The sequence below is a fragment of the Antedon bifida genome, chromosome 11 (genome assembly GCF_963402885.1).
Source record: "Antedon bifida chromosome 11, ecAntBifi1.1, whole genome shotgun sequence".
Taxonomy (NCBI): Eukaryota; Metazoa; Echinodermata; class Crinoidea; order Comatulida; family Antedonidae; genus Antedon; species Antedon bifida.
Window position 1 is genome coordinate 6,133,612 of NC_136236.1, and position 14,038 is coordinate 6,147,649.

General features: G+C 31.6%; 1 protein-coding gene across 1 annotated transcript; it reads right to left on the bottom strand.

Annotated features, from left to right (window-relative positions):
• Positions 1-3,428: 3,428 nt before the first annotated feature.
• Positions 3,429-13,643, bottom strand: LOC144856233 (adhesion G-protein coupled receptor G6-like). Its single transcript, XM_078714183.1, has 15 exons — positions 13,596-13,643; positions 12,692-12,726; positions 11,855-11,996; positions 11,445-11,591; positions 10,440-10,514; positions 9,927-10,073; positions 9,343-9,501; positions 8,622-8,749; positions 7,310-7,456; positions 6,220-6,774; positions 5,899-6,051; positions 5,423-5,541; positions 4,794-5,056; positions 4,278-4,344; positions 3,429-4,095 (listed from the first exon to the last, which is right to left on the bottom strand). Exons 3-15 carry the CDS (start codon positions 11,949-11,951, stop codon positions 3,582-3,584), a joined length of 2,571 nt encoding a protein of 856 aa, XP_078570309.1. The 5' UTR covers positions 11,952-11,996; positions 12,692-12,726; positions 13,596-13,643; the 3' UTR covers positions 3,429-3,581.
• Between the last annotated feature and the right edge of the window lie 395 nt (positions 13,644-14,038).

Here is a 14,038-nt window from a genome sequence, read left to right on the forward strand (position 1 = left end):
CCTGGAATAATGTTTTTTAGTTTTCAGTTTAAATAAATATAAAACTAGATCATAATAGCTAAATATGTTTTATAGAATGTTGGAAGTTTCATTTTGAAAATTCATCGGTTATAAGATACAATATCTTGTGTTTTGTTTTATTTTATATTTCCTTGAAAGTCGCATAATGAACCTAGGCCTACATAATATCGGTTAGCAAAGCAATCAGGGGAAAATAAAGAAGTAGAACAGGAAACTTAGTGGTTTAATGTAGGCATATCTATATATAAATGTACGTAAGGGAAAATTCGGTAAATCGCGTCTTACTTCTAGAATTTTTACTTGATGGTATATAAAGTTTGTTCGTACTTTCGGTACTGATTTTAACCACCTGATGTAATCCTGTTTACTAATTAAATTGAATTAGATAATTAGTTATTGACAATTAAAATGAATTTAGGTTCCACGATTTGCCCCAAATAGAGGTGTTTTCTGATCGCGGTATACACTGTCTAATGGATGTCCATTTTGAAAAATACCCGCACACAATAATACGAGGATGTTTCCTATTTTCCTATCTCCTCCTACGATAATTGTTTTTAATAGCTGAAAACCGGTTGAACAGATCGAATACAGAATTACATTATATAAACATATACAAATAAACTTTATTACTGACAGTTGCTTCTTAACGTTTGTATTAATTAATACTGTAATTTAAAAATATATATAAACATCGTAGTGACGTATCGTTACATGTACACTGTACTATTTCAATCGACTATGACGGTGACAGTTTCAACAAAGTATTACATCGCAATGTTTTACTCTGTTTAGTGTTATATTATTTGTAAAACATGAAAACAATTAATATTTCGTTATTAAATAGAAAAAGAATATATCTAAAAATTGTTCCTCTTTGCACCAATCCTCTTCCCCATCCCTCAACCCTAATGTTACATACAAAACACAATTAAGTTTGTTTAAATTTTACTAAAACAATTGGTCTCATTTTGTGACAAGTTTCTCTTTCGGCAGTAATTCCCAGGGTGCTAATTTTAGTTGTGAATAAATCATCGTGTCTATTTATTCGTTCCTGTAAACGACATGTATATTTGTCCTGCGGTACGTACATTTGAAATCGCCAGTTTTTTAACGCTGAAATTACTATGTAGGCCTATTCATCTGTGGGCACGACCTAGATGGTACGGGAGCAAAGCGAGCGTACCATCTAGTATTTATAATTACATAAGAGATAGTTCTATCTTATATAACGCTCTTCTACATTAAAATATTGTATAAAATGTGTACACGGGACCCATGTATTTACGTCCCATCCTGAGGACGAGGCACGCCAACGGAAGTATCTTGCCTAACTCTTATTGCCACTACGCGAATTAAGTTTTAGCAAAGAAGGTTTTACAATAGCATATCGCTGCGATTTTCATTTAATTTATAATAATAAAAGAAATTGCGTATAATGTGACGCTTTCGATTGGTGCGAACTAATTCGCCTTGTGTAAAACAGGTTTAAGGATACAAACAATAAGCTAACAGCTTTTCAAAACTTTGTTTCCAAATACTTATTGTAGATAACGTATTTATGTATCATTGATTAATGTATCATTGATTAACGGCTCAATCTAAATGTCCAATACGGGAAAATAAGCCCTTCACACTACATATGGATAGTTATTAATATAGCATAAAATCAATCAATTTATAAGGAATACGCGAGAGCTAGCAAAGGCGGAAGCAAACATAAAATAATGTAGTTTAATACATTGTTCAAGAAGTTAGAAAACAATCAAATGGTGCGCAAATTTCCTTCCGGACAGACGGCATCGGTATCGACTTCCAGTAAACACATATTGATTGTCAACCACACAAAAATACAAACCGTTATTGTTTGTAACTGCATTTTATTATTTACATTGATTTAAGCAAACATAGTGAATATTGTTATGGATGGACAGTTAGCATGACGTGAAAAATTGATAAATAATGAATATACGTGCAACAACGGAGAATTAAGTTATTTCTCCATAATTTAACACATTTTTAAGCTACATGATATAGGATGTCTAACAAATAACATAGTAATAATAGTTATTAATAATAACAGTTCGCATGACGTCACAATTGATATATACTTATTAGGCTACATGATATACGATGTCGAACAAATAAAATAGCATGAACAATTTAGTATGACGCCAAAATTAATATGAAATAAATATACATGTAACACATACTTTATAATGTAAGACGTCTAATAATAGCATGAACAATTTATATGACGTCATGACAATCAATTACAACAAAATGTACATGAATGATATAAAACGATTTTCAACAATACAATAATATTATTATTATAACATAAACAGTTAGTATGTCATCACACTAGATTACAATGAATATACATGAATGACATAACAACGATGTTTAACAAAGTAATAGAACACGAACAATGTATGACGTCACAATGAAAAATACTTACAGAATAAAAAATATAGTATGACATCACAATAGATTACAATGAATATACATGAATGACATAACAACGATGTTCAACAATGTAATAGAACATGAATAATTTAGTATGACGTCACAATGAAATATAATTATAAAATATAATTTAGAATTAAAAAAAATAGTACGACGTCAACGTTAGTTAATGCTATTTACATCTATATAACAATGGTCCTATAGGCATGGATAAACGAACAAAGTAATAATTTTAAAAATGTAAAAACACAAGAGGACAAAGAACAATAAAAAAAAGCAAAACTTGTGGTAAATAAGCCCCAAAAAAAATAATAAGAAAAAGCTGGTTACAAGCAGAAAGCAACGCACAAAAAGAAGGCTGATCGCAAAAAAAAATGAGTTAAAAGATATACAATGTAAACAATTATTTAAAAAACAATGATATTCAATTAATACTGTTATATGCAATAATGTCTTACCAATAAAATATTAGAGAAAGTCTGGTATACGTAGTTAGCTAAAGTAACCACTTGAGAAGGACATTCTTAGAGTATGCTACATCAATCATTGCTGTAAAGCGTATCTACAGTGAAAGACGTAAACCTACGCCAGACATAGAACTAAACCGGTCGTTCAACGATCCTAGATCGAGGTGGGAATTTCAAACTTCACACTAATAGCCTGCCTATCATGAACGGCCCAGCAGTTAAGGAAATCTATATAAAACGCACCAGTTCTATCTGTAATGTCTAGAAAACTCAGATCTAGAAGACAACGATCGCAGATAAACCTATGTTTTACTCCAAGAATTGTATAGATTATTTCTTCAATTAAAAAAACCCAGATAATGATTCTTATTTCTTTGAATGTAGGTTTACAGTACATGCAATCACATTATAGGCCTATAACATATAAGAAGTAGGCCTATATGTAATATTGGTCAGTAGTGCATCAATGTCTCTGATTGATAACGGAATGATTTTGTTTATGATCTGGGTTTTTTTTTTCTATTTAAGAATGAAAATTGAAATATTCGATTTCAAAATCTAAGTTTTAGTATCCAGAAAACTATACAGGCCTACACTAATCATTCAACATTTTCTTTTAACGTTTTAAACATTCTCGTTGTTTCTACTAGCAGTATTTTTACCATGAGTAGAATCTCCTGTCAACGGAATACTTTGGTCCTTGACTTTACCCTTGCTGTTACTAGTATCAGTAGCGTATTTAACTCTCTTAGCTCTGTTACTATTTTTGCAACATGTCTTCCATGCGTCACGAATATCCTTCTGGCGAACACAGAACAACAGAAAAATGAACAGGCCTTGCAGAGAGTTAAAGACACAGAACAACAACTGAAACACGTCGCGAGAGGTCGACTCTGGGTCGATTGCGAAGAATCCAAAAACCCAGGTTAGGCCTAGAAGTACAGACACCGCGATAGCGTTCTGAAGACGCTTGATGACTATATCTTTCTTCATTTGATCAACTTTGTTGGCAACCTTTTTTCTTCCGCAGGTCAATGCACGCATAACTAAAACGAACACTACGACATTAAACAGAAGTAGTATGCCGATGATCAGAATGAAGCCATAGTTGCGAACATTTCCCGAAGGAATGAAACAGCTAGAAAAAAGAATTGATAAATAATGTACATGTTAGCTTAATGAAACAGCTGGAAAAAGGAATTGATAAATAATGTACAGGATAGCTTTTTAGGTTAGCCTCTACGTCATACTCTTTGATAGAGGAGTTCACGCGGTTTGTCGTCGATGTTTCATTAATATAATTTTGATATTTGTACTTACTAATTTTCTGTTGCATAGTGATCAATATCAACACCCAGACAAAGTACAACTATTACCAGAGGAACGCCTTAAAAAACAAACACAGTCGAATGATTGAGTCGAATAACTTGATGTTTATTAATTTAGTCAGAATTATTGGTAAATAATCATAAATATGGGGTACTTTATGTTTTTGTTGTATGTGCAATTTTAATGTCTCATAATAGTAATAATAAACAAATTGGATTGAAAAAATACATATATATTTACCTGAAAAAAATGTAATTTACAGCAAAAAGTCAATGGGGTTTTATAATAAAAACATTACTTTTTAGGTCTTTTTTCTACAGAAGTGATTAACTTTGTTAAACCTGCAAAGTGGCTCATTCAAAGTCTTTTTTTATCTTCAATGTTTATGTTTTGGGGGACAATACATCAATAAGATCGAGCGAAATGTTAAGGCAACACAGCCAAGAAGTGAAATCGTAAATCATTGGTTTTTTTTTTAAACTAGAATGATTTGTTAACAATATTTACCGTAGCCTGTTATACACACTTTAAGCATAAAATATCTAATTTCATCGTAGAAGACTTTAACGAACATAAGGTACATGTTTACAGCTTCGATTGACATCCAGAAAATAGAGGCCAGTCCAAAGTAATGAATCAGCGCTGCTACAGCGATGCATCCATTTCTAGTACCTGTCTGCTCAATGCCAATTGCAAACACGAGGTAGAGAAGTAGCAGAGATAGTGACAGGTTGATGAGGATCTTTTGAGGACGCTTACTTCGAAATTGTCTACAATAAAAACATAATACTTTAGTAAGGACAGTAAAGTAATAAAGCAATTATACAGTACTACGATATTCTCGAGGTTTGCTACACCCAAACAACAACAATTTTAATTACATAATTAAAATGTTCTCTGAAAACCATCAATTTTATTTAAATAAAATAATCCAGTGAGCAAAAACTATAATGTAAACAAATAGAAATGCCATGTATAATTATTCCACAATTTATTATGGAAGTAACACATATTTTCAACAAATAAAGTAAATTCATGGTATATTTTTTTAATCTAAAATATGGATCTATTATACCATCAATACAACAAAAAAATTCCATCTCACAGGGACAGTTTTTCCAATTACTGCTACTTACTTAAAATACAAATGTGTTGCTACGGTAACTGCCAAACACCCAATAGACACTACGCATCCGATTAAACTGATAAGAGTTAAGACATCTTGGAATTGATCATGTTTATGTCTGTAATAGTCCTTTTAAAATTAAACGTTATTTTTTGTAAATTTGAATATAATAATAATAGTAATTATTAATAAAATGTTTACAGATTTTTTTTATAGTACTAGGTACATTTTTTGTCTAACTCTGCTAAAAATTGTTTTAAAACTAGATTTAGTCTTCAACTTTTTTTCATTTCTTCTACTTTGTCTATACGTCTACTATATTTCAAATAATAATCAGTGTTTTCAAAAATAGCAAGGTCAGGGAAAAGAGAGTGGATTGTATTTATTTTCTCATACAAATCGTTTTGAAACTTACTAATCTCAGGTATTTTGGATAATAAGCATACATAATTTGTAATATTGTAAGAGATAAAATTGATAACTTACAACAAGAATAGCAAAGTTGGTCAGATGGTCACATAAGCATACAACACGACCATCTGCTGTTCCATTTTGCTCACATCCTTCGCTTGACCAATCGCCTACTCCATTATCAAGTGAGAAATCCCAGAATACACACTCTGTTTTATAACCAGCTTTCTGTAGAAAGAGTAAAAAACGAAACTAAAAATCTCGATTTCATCGTGTTTTTATATTCGGCGACATATTGTATAAATGTTATAATTTTCTTCCACATCTCTGAGAGAAAAGAAAGTTGTCATTGTAAAATACAATATGGCATCACAAGTACAATTTTTTTTTACTTACAACGCGTGGTAGAAAAGAAGCTTTTATAGGTGTTACTAGGCCATCGATCTCGACTGCCTCTATTGTAGCAGAAATAATCTGACTGCCAACTTGGCGCGTAAATCCTTCTCCAGACGCGTTACCTAAACTGTTTGAAATAAACAACGAACTACTCTGGTACACTGTAAAATATACTCTGATCTCATCTTCTACTGTTTGGTTTTGGCCAAGTAAGATAATCTCAGGTGGAAGCGCGATCGACGCTCCTACCATTTCAAAGGGAAATTCCTTCTGGTTATACGTCTTTACATCGTGTGGTTCGAAGGCCTTCTTGAGCGAGTCGCCGTCAGAGAAAGCAACGTATGCTAATCCGTCTACAAGAGATTCTGGGCTTACTGCTAAAGTCATCACGCCAACATGTGGTTGTACACTGGTGAAGTTCATGCCTGCTGCTGCCACTGTTGCAAGTTGTCTTTCTAATGACGTCACAAATGACAATGCTGTTCCTCTCATTGATAAGTCATGTATGTCAGTATCGATAATGTTATCAACAACTTCAACTACACTCAATGTTATCTGTAAATATTTTCAATAATTGTGAAAATTCAGATCCAATCTAATTGTAATATACAATTAATTTCTTACTTAAATTATATATTGTACCCTGAACATTTTTTTTTAAATATGCCATTTTAATGTCACATAATAGTTATTCACTTTGACCCTACATTGGATCGAAAAATAAATTATTTACATGTAAAAACTGAAATTTAAAGCAAAAAAATAGTCATGTCTTTTTAGAATTTTTTTACAAAAGTGATTGATTATAAAACGTGATTCTATTAATCTTCATTTTTCATATTTGTTTGGGAGACAATACATCTTTAAGGTACACATGCTCTTCAGTCTTAAGTTTCAAATGATCTAAATACAATTGTTCAAATTAATTAAAATACCAAATTAAAGCTTATAATTTGATTTATTTCGTGGTACAATATTAACAGAAACTCACCTTTGCGATGAGACACAAATAGTAGTAAACACTAGATGTAATCACCCAGGAGGCTATCATTTCAATGTATCGTATTCGTATAATAGAAAATTGAATTACCTTTTCATCAGGAATCTCAAGATCAACAATAGCTTCTAAAACAACTGCGACTAACTCAATCGTCTCTTCGTCTAGATCTTCCGTATTACTGGTGACTTTAGCAAGATCATCGGAAACTTTTTCACTATTAGCTTCTGTAACCTCAATCTACAAAATAAGTTAAGTTAATGTCTTAAGAAATAACTAAAGACAGTGTTTTGCGTTGAGTTTGATATTCTTTCTGGTATCAGATCTCATGTGAGGAGTACTCAACATGCCTAAACCTATTTAATTTGATTGTCAATCTGTCAATCTGCGTACCAGACGAATAATAGATAAATAATGTCGGGCTTTAGATACAGTTTTCTTAGCAATGTGAATTAACCGGGGAATTAACCTAGTCGCGCCGACTCTTAGGCCTACAGTTTACATCATCTTCTTTAGAGGAGAATACAGAAAAACAGCTTTCTCATCACTGGGATTATGTAATTTGTCAACCATTTTTCCATCACTAATCAGTAAAGTTAAAATTTAAAAATGTGTAATCCTTAACTTATCTGGGGTTGATTTTTATGGCTGTCGGTTTCGGAATTACAGTAGCACAAATCAAACAATGAATGTGAAACTTAAAGACCCCTTCCCTGCAATTTGGACGTTTTTTGGAATACATATATATCACTTTAAAAACATTAAACCATGTCATTCCTGGTCTTAAATGTACGTTTTATGGTAAATTATGATAAAAAGTGAGAAACAATGCACTACCTAAGTAGCTCGCGGCGATCGACCTCTCGTGGACGGTCTTAGGCCTAGCCTAGCTAGGCTTAGTTTTGTAGGCCTAGCTGGTAAACATCGGTAACGTACGAACATCGTACGCTAGCTATATACCCAGCCTGACGTTGTATAGTTGCTGCATTAATTGTCTTTCTATTTTTGCCAGACTCCGTTGATACAAATTGGGGAAAATCCCGGTATTTTCGCTGAAAAGTTAGGAGTCTTCCATTTGTTTTGGCCTCACGATCGATCGAAAAGTGGGCGAATTACAGGTGAAAAACAAAAATATCAATCCGCGCGCAATGCATTTTGGGATTTATAGCGGGCCGCTATAATTATTAGAATCGACTTATTTTTCACATTTTTAACCGTTTAAAGACGAAAAAAGTTGGCGCAATAGGACCATATAGTATTATTTTTACATTAAATATAGTTTGTGATCTTAAATTAGATCTAAAAAACGTAGGCAAGGGGGCTTTAAAGTTATACAGCTTACTAAAACTATTAAATTACAATCCATTGGTGTCTTTTAGCTTCAGAAATACAAATATAAGTGTACCTCATATAGTCTTTCTATTTGTTGTGAAGTTGTTCCAATACCACAGTCTTCATTTACAATAGGCCGCCACACAGCTCCTGATACGAAATCTCCATCACAGTGTCGCGTAGCAAGGGAAGCATTTTTACCTGATTACGAATAACAATTATTATAAATTTGTAAAGTTAATTAACTCTACTTTTATAGAACGTACGAACGTTTACAAGATCTGCCATCATATCCGACTCTATTTCAAGTTCATGGTCTATGTACAGTATGTTTCCAGTACTGTTGAATCTGTATTTGTATATGGATCAAAACGAAACATGAAAAGCAATTGATGGAAGTCACTCACTACCATTACTACTTCGTGTTGCTATGGGCATAAAATGGCAACAACAAATCAGTAACAAAGTACTATAAGGCTCTTTGGCCATACAAACAATAACGGAAACAATAAGAATACCACTGTCTGAACAAGAAATTGTTATGTTCTTTTGTGGCAGCCAAAATAGGGGCTTGCAAAACAAGGAGAACCAGCTCTCAATTACATTGATGTACTAAAGACGGATACCGGTATGCAGAGAGAGTTACCACAATGACAGATAGGAAATTATGGAGGAATCTAGTCATATAGGATTGGGTAAGCTTTTTTTATATGCATTATATGCAATGGTTATTATCAAAAACATATTATAACATGCTTTTAAAATGTAGGTCTATATCATGTTTGTATAATTACCTTTGTTCGAATATAGAGGGCAGTATTGTATTGAATATGCAGTTACACCAAGTGGAACATCTGGAAAACTGTACCAAGTGCCATTAACTTTCAATTCCTCTCCAATACATAGGTGACTGCGACTGGTTACGTCAGTGACAGGTACAGTGGTCCACGGCTCTAATTTGGAAGGAAGAGTGTGCAAAAAGGTTATACTATGCGTTTAGACATTTGTTATGTCTGTTCCATGTATAACACCAAATGTTGAAAACGTCTTCTTGATATTGATTACTAGTATGTTATTCCGACTTTTGAAAGACTACGTAGGAAACGGAGCCTCATATTTCTATACATACTGAATGTAGCATTACTATGCTACATTAAATTGAGCTAAAATAGTATCCATGTATTTTGTTCTTTTGTTCGTTTTCACCAAAGTCAAAATAGCCTATGTCCTATTAAATATGTAAATAATAAATATGAAATAATAACCCACTCACGATTTGTTACGGTGATATATCCTATCATCAATGATGCATATATTTTAACTTCACATAAAACCAGAAAGTTTGTCCTGTTTTCCAATTGAACTGATACAATATTGCCTTCTGTTCCATTTTCACATTTTAATACTATTACACCAGCAGATTCCGATGCATCCTGGGATGATACAGGGTTTCCACATGCAACGTTGCTCTTTAAATTGTCTGTACTTGTTCCAACTCGTACTTGCGCACCTTCCAAGCGATCAGCTATAAAGTATATTTATTATACAACAATATATGTTATTTTATTACGAAAATATTGATCTGGTTGTAGATGTTATTATTATTATTATACTAAATATTAGCATTGTTTGACAATTTTATATTATGTCCATGATAATTATGATAACACATACACTAATGATAGTTAGGCGTAATACGCATTTTAATATTAGATAATTGCATTTGGAGGATATGAGGACAGTATTTACAATACTAAAGATATCATTTATATAATATAGGCGTAACTTCTGGCAAGAAACAAGCAAAGAAGCTTAATTAATTATTAGGGCATACATTAATAATGATAAATGTGCATAACCTAACACAATACATGTACATAAAACTACTTACAGTGGCTTTCACGGTTGTATAAAACAATATATTCGATCACATATTCGTCAGGCAGGTCAACATACCACCACGGTTCTTTAGATATAAAAACAATACTGATAATGTTGAAAATTAGTAATTAGTAGACCTAACTGAAATTGTCGTAGGTTTGAGTAGGCCTATATTACCATAAAAATAATGACATTTTATGAGTTGGAAGATGGAGATACGGTATTTCATGATTTGTTATATTATATAAAAGTTATTGGTTTTTCTTATTATGAAATTCTTTTATCGCCGAAACGATTTTAATATCCATAATTTTGTTGATCTTAATCCTAGATATACTGAAACAGTATCAAATATAATAACAAATGTGTCAGAACCAATTCTTTTAAATAGTTATTGTTTAGTTTCAACACATTTACGATAACTCTCCGTTATAATCTTATTATTAGGTAGCTTTAATTGTAAATAATCCTTTTTCATACATGCTCTAATCTATTGTTCAGTTTTGTTAAAGATGTACGTATTGTTCCCCAAAAACTTGAAAAATGAAGAATAATAAAATCAGACTTTGAATAGAGTATTTTGTAGTTTTTTTTAAAGTTAATCACTTTCGTAGAAAAAAAAACGGAAAAAAATCAACATTTTCACTTATAAAATGACAAAATAAATGGTTAAATTCAACCAAAAACTAACATTGGCTGGCAGCCAAATTGACTATTTTTTTTTGGTAAATACATTCTTTTTTCCGATCCAATTTTTGGTCAGAGTGGATAACTATTATGTGACATTAAAATTGCATATTCGACAAAAAAACTGTTCAAGAATTATTTTTTCAGGGGGACAATACATCTTTAACGTAATTTAAACCTTTTATATCTATTATTATTGCGTTACTTAATATGTTTGTTTGATAGTGCTTAACAATCATGGCAATCCACAGGGTGTTGCACCATTGGCATTTGTATGTGTTGTTGCAAAATGAATAAAATAAATACAAAAGAATAATATGCATCTTACCATATTCGTTTGTTGTGTGTGAGCAAACAGCTTCCCATATATTTCCTATTCTTGGACCCGTATGGTTGTCGAAAGCTGGTGAAGCCGATAAGTAGCCAGTACGTGTTGAACTCTCATTGGTAGGAAAGTCTTTATCAAATATACGACCTACAAAATAAAAACATCGATTCACTATTCATATGTAGTACTGAACTAGGCCTACCCAAGGCATATTTCCCATCAGGTCTAAAGATTAGAGTTGATTTAGTTTGTCAGGTATGCCTATATCTAATGCTGTAAACAACTGTATTATAATTGTTATGAATTTTAATGGTCTGCGTTCCTTGTGTTAGTCATTGTTAAAGGACGACTATGTGAAATAAATCATAATCCAAATAATTTTTCCATTTGCACACATTAGACCTACTTACAGCATTGCTCATATTCCTCCTGGTCGAATGGCCATACAATCCGGGGCAATGTAAAAGTAACCACAGCGATTATTCCGGTATACCTTAACGCAATCATGCTTTTTGGAGATCTTGCTTCTGTAGAGTTGTGTTACAATATAAACTGCATAATTGAAAGAATTATTAAATGTACTTGTTTGATTAACGTATAGTTCAGTTCAGGCGTTTTTTTCCAGAGAAAACTTTTCCATCTGTTTAAATTATTACATCATGATTATTATGAATAATGAACAAAAAAATAATAGTTTAGAATATTGTAGGTTGGTTTTGTGGAAGTTGATTATATTGTGAATTTCCTGGTGAAATGTTTTCTCTTTTTGTTTTTGTTTGTTTTTATATGATTTGTATATGGATATACTATCTGAAATAAAAACTAAATGGATGAATGAATCACCTTTATGTTCAGTTTAAAATTCATCGGTTATTACACACGATATACTTTGTAGAAGGTTGGAAGAGAAGAGGTATGTTCTTTCGTATCTTCAACTTTAGCAACTTGATGACAGTGTCTATTGTTTTAAAAATATTGGTTTTCCTAACTTTATTATTAAAACAAGCTGGTTAATACTGTTTGGTCATTTTTATGGTTTTGCCTTTTCTCTTCCAAAAATAATTAGTAACAGAAAGTAAATCTTATTCGGATTACTGCAGTATCTTTAGAGAAGATCATCATATTACACCATACATTAATTTATTTTATAATAGGCCTATTAATATCTAGGTCTATGTATATGGATGTATTTATAATAATTGCATTTTAAAGGAAATAATATACTGTAGATCAACGCTAGTACTTACCAGAAACAATACAGCTGTATACCAACTTCCTTTTCCTGGATAGTAAAAAAAAATCGTTTGAATATATGAACAATATTTTGAAAATAATACTGATATCGGTCGGTGAGGCCGGCTTTACAATAAACAGACACACATAGGCCTAATCCCTAGTATTGTCAAGTGACTCATTATTGATTAAATATTTTTATATCTATATATATATTTTCGTTCACCTGCTATTAAAGTAAACATATTATACACAACATGATTTTGTGTAATTAAAACAAATTAAGAGGTAATATTTGTGGCATTGCTAAACATTGAAGGCCCTCGATTCGCACAATCTTTAGTATTTGTTCAAATAAAAAGGAGAAAAGGCAATTACATGAAAAACATTATAACAACAGTATAGATAAGTCTTAAGCTATGTATCAAACTATATGTAAAACAACTGTGATGCGCATATATATGGACATGATGATGTCATATCACTACTATATTTGGGTATATTACTACCATATTTGGGCAAATCATTTCTTTTGTCAAACTAGTTGTGATAGTGTAGACACGGCTTAGGTTTTAGTGCGAATCACACGTCAATGTGTTTGTTGTTTTTCTATCGTAATATTATACAATGAAAAACAAATCAAATATAATTATATATAAATATATAATATTATTATACTTTAATTTATGAAAATATGAAATATCTTATCAAATTATTCTACTGCAGTAACTATTTGTTTAATCTTTATCAATATTTATAGGTAGGTCTGCGCATGCAGTACAATATGTATTGTAGTGACTGCGTCATAACATTCTACTTTGAAAAGAAGTAAAACCATACATAAGTGCAGTAAAAATGTAGTTACTGCAGTAACTGCATGAAAATAATTTTTACATGATCCCTACTTGTTTTACTCACCAATAAAAAGTCGCTGAACTTTACTGCGAACCGGAAATGTCCATACTTCAACGTAAAGTTGTGTTTGAGGCTTAGACTGTGTTTTTGTTTTTTTAAATGATACTTGGTTGGGACAAGAAGTCCATATTTGGAAAAAGATGTATTATATTGCATTTTCTTAGAATTAGGTGTGTTCAAGTAGCCAATCAAACTCAATAGTTCCTGATTTCAGTTGAGTATTTCCTGTAAATAACATAATTATTTAAACAGAAAATAAAACGTCATGAAATATTATTTCACGTTGCTCACATTACATTTGATACCAAATACGTGTACTTGTTAACAATGTAAAATTCGATGTTAAAAAATCATGATCGCTGATTCTTTAAAGGATTGAATAAATCCTCAAATGTACCTAATGTATTATTACTCTTATACCAAGTTAATAATAATACATCGTTTAA